Source organism: Panthera pardus, unplaced genomic scaffold, assembly GCF_024362965.1.
Source record: "Panthera pardus isolate Hobbes unplaced genomic scaffold, ASM2436296v1 HiC_scaffold_3, whole genome shotgun sequence".
NCBI classification, from domain to species: domain Eukaryota; kingdom Metazoa; phylum Chordata; class Mammalia; order Carnivora; family Felidae; genus Panthera; species Panthera pardus.
The window spans coordinates 32,886,998-32,902,289 of NW_026526876.1; the positions used below are offsets into that span (position 1 = coordinate 32,886,998).

At 53.5% G+C, this 15,292-nt stretch overlaps 1 protein-coding gene across 1 annotated transcript; it reads left to right on the forward strand.

The window, feature by feature from the left end:
* Nucleotides 1–1,792: 1,792 nt before the first annotated feature.
* Nucleotides 1,793–14,976, forward strand: CAVIN1 (caveolae associated protein 1). Its single transcript, XM_019435438.2, has 2 exons — nucleotides 1,793–2,473; nucleotides 12,457–14,976. The coding sequence occupies exons 1-2, from the start codon at nucleotides 2,003–2,005 to the stop codon at nucleotides 13,156–13,158; spliced, it is 1,173 nt and encodes a 390-aa protein (XP_019290983.1). The 5' UTR covers nucleotides 1,793–2,002; the 3' UTR covers nucleotides 13,159–14,976.
* The last annotated feature ends 316 nt before the right edge of the window (nucleotides 14,977–15,292 follow it).

Consider the following 15,292-nt stretch of genomic DNA (forward strand, 5'->3'; position numbering starts at 1 on the left):
TAGAAGTCTTATAAATCCTCAACAGAAGCAACTTAAACTGCTATAATATTTTCTCTTAAATTCTAAAATAAATTGGTAATCTGTCAGTTCTTGCAGATATATATCTGCTAGTCATTGGGGCTATCTTGGACTGTCCCAGATACACTGAACTCTTCAGCTCCTTTCTGGCTTGGTGGGTTCTCTGAATGGATTGTTGTGGTCTAAGGCCCCACTGGGCAGTTTTTCACTCTTCCTAATGATAATGCATGCCAGACTAGAAGTGACCTTTTGCCAAGGCCATCATCTATCCAGCTGGGGAAACCCAAGCTTGGTTTCCTAACCAGGGAAAAGGTTTGTAGCTTTTCTGGGGGAAAGAGGGCTGGTGTCACTCCAGGGAACTCATGGTCCAGTGCTGTGCTGGAGAGCAAAATGGGGGAGCACGGGCAGCCTCTTTTTCTCTAGACTTCTGAGTCCTCCTTGGTTCTGGTCCTTGGTACCCATCACGGTTGAAAATATATCTGTAGTCAATACTCAGGACTGCGTGCTCAAAACCAGCATGCATGGGTGGCCATGTCTGCCTATCCCTGTCTCAAAGAAAGGTAGAGTGTTAAGGTAGAAAAAGCAAGAGAGGAGTCCAGGGGCCTGATTAGAGCACCAAGCACCAAGCCAAGGCTAACCTGTGGGTACTTCTGGCAAGTCACTTGCCCTCTCTAGGCCCTCGTGTTCCTGTCTGTCAAATGAGGAGGTGGGATTTGATGATCTCTCTTATTGCTAAGGGCCAGTCTCTGGATCAGAGAGGTAGATAAACTCCTAGGTCCTGCTCTCTGAAGTTAATGTCAGCTAGGCCTCTGGCAGGGAGAAACACAGGAAAAGGTGATTATTTTTAATATTTGTTTATTTGGGGGAGGGGAGGCAGAGAGAGCAGGACAGAGGATCCAAAGCAGGCTCCGAGCTGACAGCAGAGAGACAAATGCAAAGCTCAAATCCATAAACCATGAGATCATGACCTGAGCCAAGGTCCCATGCTCAACCCACTGAGCCACCCAGGTGCCCCGGAAAAGTGGTTTTTAAAGAGAGTGAGAGGTTGGTAAAAGGCTTTACTTCCTATTTTACTGTCCATCTCACTCCTACTCTGTTAGGAACTTCACAGCCCCTCACCAACTAATCTAAGTTCTCCCTTCCCCAAACCACCCCTCAAGCTTTTATTATTATTATTTTTTAAGATTTTATTTTTAGGTAATTCCTACACCCAAAGTGGGTCTTGAACTCACAATCCCAAGATCAAGAGTTCCATGCTTTACTGACTGAGCCAGCCAGACACCCCAGAACCCTTCAAACTTTTAGAACACTGGGTGGTAACTTGGTCGTGGGGGAGGTATTGGCACCTTGGAAAATACTGTGAAAGCCATGGATTTTTTTCCCTCTCAAAAACTGTGCACAGGCAAATACGATATTCTCCACACGATTTTAGGATCTCAAGTTCTATTTGAGTCCCCGCTCTAGAACTTCAAAGGCTGAGGTGGGTTTGTGGGTAAGCAAAAAAAAAAAAAAAAAAAAAAAAAGCGGGAGGGAAAAGGAGAGGCCCACTCTAGGACCTGTTTCCCTTTCCAGCTCACATTCCTCCGCCCCAGTCCCGCTGCGCGGCCTCCGCTGGCAGCCGAGGCCCTAGTCTCCGCTCCAACTATTCCAACCATCCTGGGAAGGGTGGGGCGCTCGGCTCTTGGGTCCCCCTCGGTCGCCCCCCTTCCCCACCATCGGTCTCCCCTTCTGCCCCGGTCCCTCCCTTTCTGGGGTGGGGCCAGCCAATGGGCGACGAGATTCCGGGGTTTGGCCCGGGAGCCCGGGAGCTCACCGATTCCCCGCCCCACAGTTCTGGCCACCGTCCCGGTGCGCACGGACGTGGCTCGAGTTTCCTCGGCTCTCCGCTGTTTCTCGCTTTTCCCCCTCCCGCTCTTCTTCCTCTCCTGGGCTCGGGCTCCAGCTCCAGCTCCACCCGGCCGGCCCCGCACGGCTCCGGGTAGTCATGGAGGACACCCAGCTCCATATCATCGAGCAGCCGCTTCCCGGGTACCCCGAAGTCGGGGACCCGGGGTCCTCCCCTACGGGGGCGCCAGCGGCGGAGGAGCCGTCAGGGGCCGGCTCCGAGGAGCTGATCAAGTCAGACCAGGTGAACGGCGTGCTGGTGCTGAGCCTTCTGGACAAAATCATTGGCGCCGTCGACCAGATCCAGCTGACCCAAGCCCAGTTGGAGGAACGGCAGGCGGAGATGGAGGGCGCCGTGCAGAGCATCCAGGGCGAGTTGAGCAAGCTGGGCAAGGCACACGCCACCACCAGCAACACCGTGAGCAAGTTGCTGGAGAAGGTGCGCAAGGTCAGCGTCAACGTGAAGACCGTGCGCGGCAGCCTGGAGCGCCAGGCAGGCCAGATCAAGAAGCTGGAGGTCAACGAGGCGGAGCTGCTTCGGCGCCGCAACTTTAAAGTCATGATCTACCAGGTGAGCTGGCGGGAAGGACCGCGCCCGGCCCAGCGTCTCCAGGGCTTGGGGTGGGGGGACCTGCCCGCGGTGCTGAGCTCCCGCCAGCCTGGCCTGGCCCGGAGGACCCACCCTCCTTCCGGCGAGCGCCGCTAGAGAGGGGTGGGGTGGGTGGCGGATTTCTGTGGGGCGCGGAGGGGCGCGCTGTGCACCCCGTGCCTGATCACCTAACCCCCTCCTTCGGGTGACAAACTCGCAACCTAGTTAGGGGGCTGGACTCGGGGACGCTCCCCATCACAGACCGCTCCCAGCTCGGCTCTGTCAAGTCTACCTACTTGGCGGAGGTTTTGGGAAAAGCCAGGGGTCCCTGGCGGCCGGTGGGCCCGCTGTAAACGGACACTGGCAGCGCGGCCCGGGTTTGGGGCCTCCGGCGCTGTTCGCCCGATATAGCGGGTGATTCAGGGCTCAGGCACGCACCGGCGGGGGCTGCGCCAGGCGAGGGACGCGACCGCCAGCACACGCCCCCGGACCCCGCGCCCTCGCGTGGGCCTCGGCTACCGCCGCGTCCCCTCGCTGCGATCTGCCCCTGGCCCTCCCGGCACTTTCAGGACCTTGAGGATGCTGGCAGCGCGCCCGAACCCTTTGCCGGATGGAAGCAGGCGCGAGGGGAGGGGGAGCGGGGTGCGTTGTGAGAAGTGCCCCGGCCGGTCCCGCAATCTAGGCGCGGAGAATCACCCCGCTTGCCTCCCTGACCGCCTAGCAGCGGGCAGACTTGCGGGAGGAGGCTGGCGCGCCCCAGGCCCCGCCCAGGCCGCTTGTTGCTTCCTATGCACCTCTCCTGGTTTCTCCCGCCCTGTTAAAAATGTGTTTTTTTTTGTTTTTTTTTTTAATCATAACCCCAAATAAACCTGGAAATTTCAGTGTTGCTGGTCCTCTCCGCTTATCTCTCCCCGATCCCATTAGAAGTGGGTCTGAGCTAAGGGCTTGGTGATCTTTGGTGGGGTGGGAATGTGCCTAGTGTTGCCTGCTCTGCTTCCTGCAGGCCTGGTTGCTGTTCCCACCCCAAGGAGGTGAGACCAAGGGGGTGAAGGGGTTAGTCTATGCTCCCTCTGCCCCTTCCTCTCCCTACAGAAGGAATGTAAGGAAAAGGAAGGCTAGATTTCCCACACCCCCTAGGAGAGAAAACCTGTCAGGGATCTGTGGTTTCACTGACTGCACCAGGGCCTGGTCAGCCAGGTTCTGAGTAAACCTCTGGGATTCAGTGAGGTCCTTGCCTTGGTCTCTCTAGGAGGAGCTAAGAGAGATGCAGTGTTTGAGACCAGTAGACACAGGGAGAACGGCGAACTGGCACCTGAGGAGGTGGTGTTGGGACAGAGACAGAAGTGGTACTCTCCCCCTCCTTCGAATGCCCAGGGACTCCTCCCAAGTGGCTCAAGAAGTGAGCCCCCCTCCCCCAATATAGCACCATCTCGTAGAAAATGTTTGTCTAGAGCTGTTTCCACTTACTCTAACTGCTCCAAGGAATGTGTGTGTGAAAGATTCTTAAAAGAGATCGGATTAGCACTGGGGGGGGGGGGGGGGGGACTAAGGAAAGAACACCCAGGGGTCCGGGACAGCCAGCCAGCTCTTTTCTCCAGAGCCTTGTGTGCTAGAAAGTTGCCACGAAGGGCTTGGATAGGTTACCCTCCTCACTCTAAATATCTCAGACCGCAGAACCTGGAAAAGTTCTCGGCCTTGAAGTAAACCTGTCAAAGGTTGAGATGCTGAGAGAAGGGCGGGTACTGAGGAGAAAAACTCCTGTGCAGGGGCCAGTGGCATCGTCATGACTCCCTTTAGCAGCTGGCAGGGTTCTATACACCTTGTGTCTGTGGGGGTGGGGGAAGGGGGTCTAATCACAGGGTGGCTTTGACTGCATCTGAACTAAACCAGGGCCAGTGGGAGGCAGAAGGCTGAGGTAGAAAGAATGGCACAAGCCGGGGACCTAAGCCCCCAAACCACAGGAGAGATAACTAAGAAATAACATGGTTCTAACCTGGAGAGGAGCTCAGAGGTAAGGAAAAGATTCCAGCAACAGGGGTGGGGCTTCCCTGAAACAGCACTTTCCTGAGCTGCAGAGCAGATGTCCCAGGTAGGGGTGAGGGTGTAGGGTACTGTGCTGCTAAAGGAAAAGCATAGGCTGCTCCTCCCTGAGTCTGGATGCCTGGGAAGAGAATGAGGTAAAAATAGCTTTGCGCCTTGGCAGACCTAATAGGGAAGACTGGGGGCGGCGGCATTTATGGTAGTCAGGCTGAGGGGTAGGATGCTTGAGTGGCCAAGCTGAGACAGAGGCTTGGAGAAAGGCCTGGGAGAATGTGAGTTCTCCAGAGTGGCGACAGGGGAGGGGATGCTGTATTCCCCACTGCAGATGTAGGAGGTGATGATGTGGCACTGGGGGCAGGGTGGAGGGGAGAATGAAAGGAGGGAGAAGGCCCCCGCTGTGGGATCAGGTCATCTGGCCGCCTATATTTTCTTTCTGGGGGATAAAGAAAGGAATGACTTATGTGGCTTCACCCCATATTCAAGGAACTGCTAGGCGCAATGAGTTCATAGGTTAAGTTTATGTTTGATCCCCCCACCCCGCCACCATGAAATTCAGCACCCTCCATCCCAGGATATCAGAGCCTTCACCCTGAACCCACTTCTGAGTCATTACTGTCCTCTGGCATTTCCCTATCTCCCTAACAAAAACTAGCAGTTTGGCATCCCTTCCTATCAGGTGACACCTGGCTAGGCAACAGCCAGTGAATGCAAAGAGCAAATTCTACCAGTGGCTAGGGGTCAGCGGACTGAGAACTAACTGCTGGGAAGATCAGGCAGATTGTGGGCACACCACAAACAGGAGGGGTAGTGATCATTAAAGAACCAACTCTTCCTGACAATGATTTGGATACTATTAGTGTTTAGAGCACAGAAAAGGGGGCTAAAATGGAAAGAAATTTTCTGGAGCAGTTTTGATGGGACAGTGACCTACACATGGACCCATCAGACCTACTCCAAGGGCTTGAGGATAGAACCAGGAAGCACTTAAGGGATTAAAGGCTCATGGGCTTTAAAGGCGAGGGCACCAAGGCTGGAATGAGGGCTTGTTGGCTTTTCCTCCCAAATCCTAACCTAACTTCTAGCTTCTTCCTGGACTTGAAGCAAATCAGGGATCCCTCGATCAAGAAGAACTCATAAGCTTTGTCCCCAAATATTCTAATGTGGGGCTCTTGTCCCTCTCATCCCTCTAAGCCTAGTGGCCACGGAAAGAGTGCTTACCACATCCTTCCTCAAAAAAGCGGAGTTTTTCCTGGTCACTGGCTCCAAAGCAGGAGGGTATTTTGGGAAGCATTCCTAAGACCAAAGGAAAATAATTCTCCTCCCTCTGTTTTTTTCCCTTTCTTTTCTTTCTCTCTCTCTCTCTCTTTTTTTTTTTTTTTTAGTAAGTAAAATGTGACTATTGTAAAGGTCAAAATCAAAAAGGGATGCAATGGCACAGAGTAAGCAACTGATAGAAATGAGAGGATACTGTTGCTAGGCAACCTACCTCAGAGATGAGGGGTGGTTTGTTCCATTTTATTGAACCATACTATTGTGAATATTTCATTATTCTGTCATTACAGACTTTTAAGCTGGAAGATACTTCAGGGATCATCAATTTCTGCTCTTTCATTTTGTAGCTGGGGAAGTGGAGGCCCAGAGAGGGGAAGTCACTTGCCTACTGTCGCTGAAGTTAGTGAGGGTCAAAGCGGGGGCAAGAATCCAAGTGTACCCCTTATTCTGCTATATTCTCTATTCCCCAATTCCTCCTTCCATTCCTGGGCTCTGCAGCAGAAGTCAGGGTGCAGGTTATTCCAACAGAGGATTAGTTCTGGCTCCTTCATTCTGTAAGGGAGATAGCTGCAGGGTTCTGGCACTCAGGCTACTGTGTGTGTGTGTAGACCGACATGTGCACACATATGCAATACTGGCTAAGAGTGGCTAAGGTTGGTGGCCATTAGCTGCTCAGCCTCATAGTGCCGAAGTAGAGGCAATGACCAATGACAGTGACCCAATGACAGTGGGAGGGGAGGGGTGCAGAGGACAAGGCGTGGAGCTCCCTGGCCAGTATGGGGGTGTCCCCTGGCATGGACTCTGCATCTAGTTATGACAGGACCAAGCTGGCTTTCTCCTTGGCCTCCCTGTCACTTGCCCCTTCTCCTTGTACTCCACAGGGTGGGCTGGCATCTGCTGCTTTGTGTTTTTGTGGCTGTAGGCCCCTACCCTGTCACTGGAGTCTGGTGATGCCCCTAACTGTCCCTCTCCCTGACTTCTTTTTTTTTAAATTTTTTTTTTTTTAACGTTTATTTATTTTTGAGACAGAGAGAAACAGAGCATGAACGGGGGAGGGTCAGAGAGAGAGGGAGACACAGAATCCGAAACAGGCTCCAGGCTCTGAGCAGTCAGCACAGAGCCCGATGCGGGGCTCGAACTCACAGAGCGCGAGATCGTGACCTGAGCGGAAGTCGGAGCTTAACCGACTGAGCCACCCAGGTGCCCCCCCTCTCCCTGACTTCTGATGGTCCAAAGCAAGAGTGGCAGCTCAGCCCCTCAGAAGGGAGAATAGGCGCTAACACTAGGTCCCCAGGATGTAGGACCTACATAGGTTCCCACCTGTCATAAAAATAGCTTGGTTTTTTTCCTGATTTCTCTGTGCATTTTAGGCTTTGATATCCCAGGCGTGGGGAGGGGGAGGGGTGGCAAGGGAGGCAAGAGGTGGGGATGTGGCCAAAGGGAAATAGCCAGAACATCCCTCTTCCAAGCCCCTCCCTCTCCTTATCCAGGGTGGCACCCAGTGCCCACCCTGCCCCAGGGGAATAACAAGAACTGGGATCAGCAGCATAGGACTCTGAAGACAGTGGAGTTGTTCCCCTACTCGCCTTCTTTTTCACTCATCAGAGCCTCCACAGCTAGAGTCAATAACTGGCCTCTTAGAAGACTCCTTTTCCACCCCCAGCAGCCTCTTACCCCCTCACACCAGCCTTCAATAACATCATCCTAAGACCACAGCTGGGTAGGGATAGAAGGTAGGAGGCCAAGGATGGGACTGGGGAAGATTCTAGAGGGAGGGAGAGAGGCGTCTGTTTAAATTGTGTTTATTAATCATGGGCTTGAGTGTGTCCCACTTTCAACCCCAGGGCCCTTGTGATGAAGCATTTAAAATGTGGTTCCTTTCCATCCTAATACATGTTGTACTCCCCTCCCCCTACTCACTAGCTCCAACTCCGCATGCCCACTAAGGTCTCTTTCTCTCAACCCCATCCGCACCCATCTCAAGCCCCATTTAAACCCCTTTTCCTCATCTTAGCCCAAGAAGAAGCTGAAAGCACCCTCTGACCCGGCCACACCCAAGATCGTGCCTTTTGACCTTCTGCCTGAGACTGAGCCCTTTGATCTGAAGCCTGAGACAGTGCCTGAACTCCCACCCTTTGACCAGACGCCTAGGACACTACCCTATTACCCAGAGCCTGTGCCTCTGCCCACCCCAGAGGAGCCAGCAGCCGGTGGGGGCACTTAGGGTCTCCGGGGTGATGTGGGCATGGGGGGTCACTCCAGTCCACCATCAGCTCACTGCCTAGCAGTGGTCAGTGTCTGGATGGCAGGCCTCTTCCAAGCATGGGTGGGTGGCGGGCATTGTGAAAACGCTCTCGCATTATGCAGAGTTCAGGGGAATGTGTTGTGTGCAATGGGGTGGGAGGTGAAGGGACGGGGCCCTCCCCTACCTCTTGGTTTCTGTCTTAATAGCAGACACTCCAAACACCATCCTTGAGCTGCATCCAGTGTTGCCCTGCATGAAATTGCATGAAACTGTGCCATGGCATCTGATTCTCCTTCCCACTCCCCTTCTGACTCCTCCTCTGGGACAGGCCAGCTTGGCTCAAAGCTTCTCTGGAGAGGGCCCTCATGAGGCCCAGGCCTGGGGTCTGTTCTGTGCCCTGTCCACCCCCTCCCTGTAGCTGAGGAAAACATTTACACTGATTTTTTCCATTTTTTTTTAGAAAATGTTTTGCAAAGGGATCCCTTATGTTTGCCAGATCCTGCCTTGGGCGGGGCACCCAAAAGCTGCCAACTCCGAGAGGCCGGATGGAGGGGCATTTTAGCTGCCTCTGGCTTGGATCCTTTGGCTTCCCTATAGCACAAGAGTGTTTCCTCAACTTTTTCTTTCTTTCTTCTTCTTTTTTTTCCTCCCATAACCATCCTTCTAAGGAGTCTTTTTAGACGTTCTTTTCCCCCAGTCTCCTCCTCCACGAAATCTTAATACTACAGATATGCTATGTATCTGTGTATGCACCGGGACTCTGAGCACTACAAACTATTGCACTAAAATCCCCCCTCCCCTCAATAATCCATTTCCACCCTCTTGGGGGCAATATTACCCCTGTTGAGAATCCTGCTCTAACAGAAAGGACCCTTTGCCTTTGGTTTCTCTCACCCCTTGTCTCAGCAATCTAAAGTAATGATCCTGAGTTTTTACAACTTTCCCTCTCTTCCACCTCTCCCCAAGTCTAGTACCCTCTTCTAACTTAGTCTCTGAGCAGATCCTAGGTCTCTGAATTAACTCTCCAAAGTCGTCTTCTCTGGCCATTCCTGGGCAGAAGTTGGGGACAGAGCTCTAAGCTAAGAAAGGCTCCTGGGGCGCTTGGCTGGCTCAGTCAGTAGAGGATGTGACTCTTGATTTTGGGGTTGTGAGTTCAAGCCCCACGCTGAGTGTAAAGCTTACTTAAAAAAAAAAAAATTTTTTTTTTAAGAAAGAAAAAAGAAAGGCTCCTACTTATATCCATATGACATTGTCCCCTTTTCCCTGACAAATGTGAATGCCTGGATCAGGCACATAATAGGTGCTTGATTAAATTGTAATCATATTACAGTCTTCTTCCTAAGCCAGAGGATCTTCAGTTTATACAGCAGGGTTGGGGAGAGGAGTAGAAGGGGCGGGGAGCCTCCCTGGGGCTCCTGAAACTCACCCTGGACTGGTGCCTTCCTGGGTTGGAGAGCTATGTGTGCTTGGTGGGGGGCAAAGGGATCTATGCATGCTTTTGCTCAGACCTGGTCATTAAAGGTAACTCTGGAAACCAATCCTGTTGGGAGTGGTGGTTTTGTTTAATAAAAACGTGAAAACAGAACACACAGAGACCTCCCCCCCCTGCCTGAGGCCCTTCCTTTGGTGAAGGAGCTCTGCCAGGGAAGTAGGGGTGGGACAAGGATGCCTGGCCAGTGTGTGGCCCAGGGTGAGGGGAGGTGCTTTGGAATTGTGTTGGTAGTTGTTGTAGCAACAGGCAGGCTGGGTGGGCCCAAGACAGCACTCCAAGGCTGTGAGTCATAGGGGAAACCTGGCTTGGAAAGGGGGAGAAAAGAGAAAATCCATTAATGGAGGAGAAAAGCTGAAGTCATGGTGGTATACCCTTTCCAGAGCCAGTCTACTGGACACTGTCCAGGGACTTAGGTTGAGTTGTTTCTTCCCCCACCCCAGGGACGTTCCACCAAGAAGGCAGCTCCTCCGGTGTAAACCATCACTCTGGAGGAGACCTACAATGAATGGGGTTATTATATTCCCACATACGTTTCTGGACTGGGGGAGACACCTCCAAATCCAAGAATAAACCTCCTTTCACTGGGAATACTCCCTGATGTTATATTTGAGACTTTTCATCAGAAACAAGGAAGATGGAATTGGTTACAAGAAGCCTGCAACGCTGTCCCTAGCCCTGTTCACTTCCAAGTTCAGCTGGCAAACACCTTTAATCTAGGAAGCCAGAGGCCAGGAAAACCAGTCAGCTCAGCCTTTAGGGGGTGGGGAGGGACAGGAGTGGGTGTGGGAGGGGGGTATAAGGGATGCTAGGAGTGGGGCAGGGAAACAATGTTGATTTGTTTTCCAGCAGCTGGGACTGTTTCCTGATTATTCCCCGCCCATCACCCTAATCCTTCCCTACCCCATCCACATTGTCTGAGCTTAGTGAAAGGCGGGGTTCTCCACTACCCTTTGGTGGAGCGTGTGTGGGGTTTTAGACAGGCTTGCGAAGGAGAGATCAGAGCTGAAATGTTTTTGATAGTGGAGCTGCAGGTAAATGCTGGGTGGAGAGGGATGAAGAGGTAGCCTGGAGTTTCAATCATGGAGAGTCGTAGAATGGTGTGTAAAAGAGAGGACTCAAATAGCAGGTAGAGAGACATGACTGTAAAGAGGACACCCAAAGGGTACAACTGCAAATGAGAAGGAATGTGAAGACAGGTTGGGACACCCTTATACTGAGATCAAGGAAAACACCCTTCAATGCCTCTGTGAATGATAAGAGGCAGAGGGATGGACAGAATGACTACACCAAGCCAGCTATGGCAGGTGGAGACTACAAGTCCCAGCATGCCCTGAGCCCAGATCACCTTGCCTGCTGGGAGGTGTAGTTGAGTAATGAGAGCTTGAGGTGGCTTGATGCCCAGCACTGCTGTGCCCAGTTTGGGAGAAGAGGTGGAGCTAGCTTTCTGTCTTTGTCCTTGCTAATGCTATTGACAGGGAGGGAAGGAAGTTGGGAGGGGGTGTTCCTAGTTTTCAGTGTAAACCAGGAAACTCTGGCGGGGATGTGGATGGGAGGGAAGAGGAAAGAGGTTGGGGGCTGGGGAAGGAATTTCTGTAGCAGGTGGCTCTGAGATACCAAGTGGCGTGTGTGTGTGTGCGCGCGCGTGTGTGTGTGTTATGAGAGGGGTCAACTCATGTTGCCTCATTTTTCTCAGATGGGATTTCCTTACAATTCTGGGAAACAATCTTCAGAAAACCCTTTGCAAAACGACTGTCTCTCATTCCTTCATCTGAAGTCCCTAAAACGAGTCTGGGCCAAAGAGATCTGGGTTTATGTTTATGTTCTGGGTTGTGCCCTCTTTCCCTTTCTATAATCAGCCTCCCCTACCTTCTTGTGGGGGATGATCCTGGGATTCTGAAATGTTGGCCCAGAGTCAAGACCTTGGAAAATCTTCCCAGAATGGAAAACAGTGTTGGTGCTAGGTACTCCCAGGGGAAGAGGGAAGAACTGGCTCTGAACTCCAGATCTCAAGGAATCTGGGACCACTACCCTATTCCTGTCTCCTTGAGCTCCAGTCTGGGGGAAAAAGACACAAGAATGGAAAAAGTAATGCTTCCCTTCCATTCTAAGGCTGGGAAGTCAGAACCATTAATGTCCATGTTGGGGAGAAAACATGCTCTTGGCTGCCAGCCAGCCAGCTTCCTCCTCTTTCCTCCTTCAATTTCTACAATGGGGGGCGGGGGAAGGGGGGGAATGACCACTGCTGGAGCAAATCAGTATGTGGAGGTCAAGGGTGGGGAGCATGAGCGCAGCACAGCTCTCCTTCCCTACAACTGGTTCTGAAATTATCTGAGGCCTGGGAAACGCACTCCCTTTATCTTGCCTTCAAGCTACCCTACCTGGGGGTCACCTGACACTGGCTGTGAACTCACCCCCTCCTACCTCCACCCCTCAACCGCGTCCCAAACCCCTTTGCGTTTTGGCTTGGCTAGAGCAGTGTGGGACTCCGTGCGCCAGAGGGCGCTCTGCCCATTCCCAAAGTTAAAAGTTGTGTTCCCTGGGACGCAATTGGTAAGGAGTGGTTTTCCTATAAGGTGGGGGGATGTAGGGCATAGGACAGGGTTGGAGGGCTGCAGAGATAATCAGCCCCAGCGCAATAACACTACAAGCCAATCTCTGACCGGAAGCTCGGTTCCCTCCTCGCCCTGTCTGCATAGTTAACATTCATTCAACACATTTTATTGGACACCGACACAGTGTGTCCAGCTCAGGGTCGAGGCTCTGGGGTTACACCGACGAAGGAGTCAGGCCGATTTCACGGCTACCAGGCACTCCACAGGAGCACCCCCACCCTGCCTCCGGTTCGTCCAGTGTCCCCCACGTCCCTGCCCAACCCTCCGCTCTGCCCCTCACCTCTCCGCTCCGCTCTCCTTTTAGGATGAAGTGAAACTGCCGGCCAAGGTGAGCATCAGCAAGTCGCTGAAAGAAGCGGAGGCGCTGCCCGAGAAGGAGGGCGACGAGCTGGGCGAAGGCGAGCGGCCCGAGGAGGACGCGGCGGCGCTCGAGCTGTCCTCCGACGAGGCGGTGGAGGTGGAGGAGGTCATCGAGGAGTCGCGCGCCGAGCGCATCAAGCGCAGCGGCCTGCGGCGCGTGGACGACTTCAAGAAGGCCTTCTCCAAGGAGAAGATGGAGAAGACCAAGGTGCGCACCCGCGAAAACCTGGAGAAGACCCGCCTCAAGACCAAGGAGAACCTGGAGAAGACGCGGCACACGCTGGAGAAGCGCATGAACAAGCTGGGCACGCGCCTCGTCCCCGCCGAGCGACGCGAGAAGCTCAAGACCTCGCGAGACAAGCTGCGCAAGTCCTTCACGCCCGACCACGTGGTCTACGCGCGCTCCAAGACGGCGGTGTACAAGGTGCCGCCCTTCACCTTCCACGTCAAGAAGATCCGCGAGGGCGAAGTGGAGGTGCTGAAGGCCACCGAGATGGTGGAGGTGGGTGCCGATGACGACGAGGGAGGCGCGGAGCGTGGCGAGGCGGCCGACCTGCTGCGCGGGAGCAGCCCCGACGTGCACACGCTGCTGGAGATCACCGAGGAGTCGGACGCCGTGCTGGTGGACAAGAGCGACAGCGACTGAGCGGACGCGGGGCTCTGCCCAGGAGGCCGCGCCACCCCGCCCCGCCTCTCCCTGCCCCCTCCCCACGCCTTTCCTCTCCCGCCCCCCCCCCCCCCCCGCCCCCCGCCCGGAACTTTCTCTATCGCATTCTCTTTCGGCCCCAAACGGGCTGAGATGTTTCTAAATTGACAACGCCGCCCCTCAAGGTGCACCCCTCCAAGTCTTAAAGCTGTTAAGATGGGAGAGGGAGGCAGCCTCCTCTACGAACAGCCCCAATTTGGGCATAGTCTGGGTGGGAATGGAGAGGGGGAGTGATCCGTGTCCTGGTCGTCCAAGTCAGGGATCTTAAAGGAAATTGCTGTCATTTCCATGGTTGCCCCACCACCCCCCCTTTGGGGTAGGCTGCCTTCCCCCTAACCTCCACCTCACACTCACAGCCAACTGCTGTCATTCCTGCTCACTGAGCTCTTTTTTTCTCATCCTGATCCCTGGAGACTTCAAAGCCAAAGTTACCATAAAAGGAAAGAGTGAATCTCAAAGAGGACCCTTGCCCACACGGAAGCCCCATACTGGAAGGACTTAAAAGCAGCTTTTGGGAGAACCTGGGGCAGTGGGGGAAGAAGGCAGAGTGAGCTGTGATTCTGGAAAGAGAGTCTAACACAGGTGGTATCTGTAAAGCATCCCAACAAGGAAGCCTGGAGCTAAGTACCACCCTGGGGAAGGAGGGCGCTGGTGTGGAGAACACTTACATGTTTATGCATCCGCAGCAGCAGCACATGGCTATGGTTTTAGGAAGGAGAATGGGAAATAGTAGAAAGTGGAAATGGGTGAAGAGAGGAGAATTCTCTTCATTAGCAGCCTGAGAAACACAGGACGAGAATCCCATCTTAGAGGGGTTCTCAGAGGACAGCAGGACAATTTTCAGAATAAGGAGGGAGGACAGTTATGAGAAAGCAATGATCCAAAGGGAAGAGAGAGGGAAGCCTCACCTTTGTCCCTTAACTGAGATGTGAATGGCGGTGCCCCTTGTGGCAGCCCATGTCTCAAAGTCCAGAAAAGGAGGGTCCCAGAAGGGGGCAGCACCAGACTGTGGAGAGCTGGGAGTTAGGAGGGAGGCAGCCAGGAAAAGAGAGCAAGGTGCAAACCGCCAGGGCACCAAGCTGAGAGCTGGAGGGGGGAAGGGGAGGAGAGTGTATGGAGCAACCCAGCCTTGGCTCACTCCTGGCAGTTTCTTCTCAAGATCCTTCCCTAGAGCTAGTATCGGAGCTGCAAAACTTGTCAAGCCCTCCTTACCCTTGTGGGTGCCTCTCCTGGATCGGTGGTGGTGACAGGGATGCTACTTCCAGTCCGAAAGCCTGATTTCTGTAGTCCACTGACAGGTTCTTCTCTGGACACTTCAGTACTCCCTGTTCCTCCCCAGTAAAGGTGGCTTGTCAGAAGGTAGGACAACTCCCTTCCCCCTCAAGCACAGCCCAGAGAGAGCTGAGGGCTTCCTTCTCCCCCACCTCCTCTGCCTCCTCTTCCCTGCTCTGCTTTTTAGAATTGCAGCTAATTGTTTTAAGGGGTGGAGGGAGGGAGCCTGGGGACACAAACTTTTTTTTTTACAATACAAAGCTTTGCTTCTCTCCCCTCGTTTTCTTGGTTCCCTTCTCTCTTCTGGATGGTTGGAGACTCTTCAGCTGAGGGAGGATGGGGATTGTGGGACAAGGTCCCTTGGTGCTGATGGGCTGAGGGGCCTGAGTTGTGGGCAGATACAGTTTCCTGTGGGCTCTGGGGAGCCTGTCATGTTGCTGTGTCCTGGTGAGCAGCCCGACCAATAAACCTGCTTTTCTAAAAGGATCTGCGTTGGATTATATTCTCTGAAGGCAGTTACATAGGCTCAGTTGCAGAGGACAGGAGGGGGCCAGGGAGGGGAAAAGGGAGACGACTGTTGGTATAAAGTTATTTATTTATTTATCTGTTTAGGTGGAGGCGGGGGAGGGAGAAAGAATCCCAAGGAGGCTCTGCACTGTCAGTGCAGAGCAAGACGCGGGGCTTGAGCTCACCAACGTGAGATAGTGACCTGAGCCAAAATCAAGAGGTGGATGCTTAGCTGACTGTGCCACCCAGGTGGCCCACAGACAATTGGTTTAAACCTGCCTCATTTGCCTGGGTG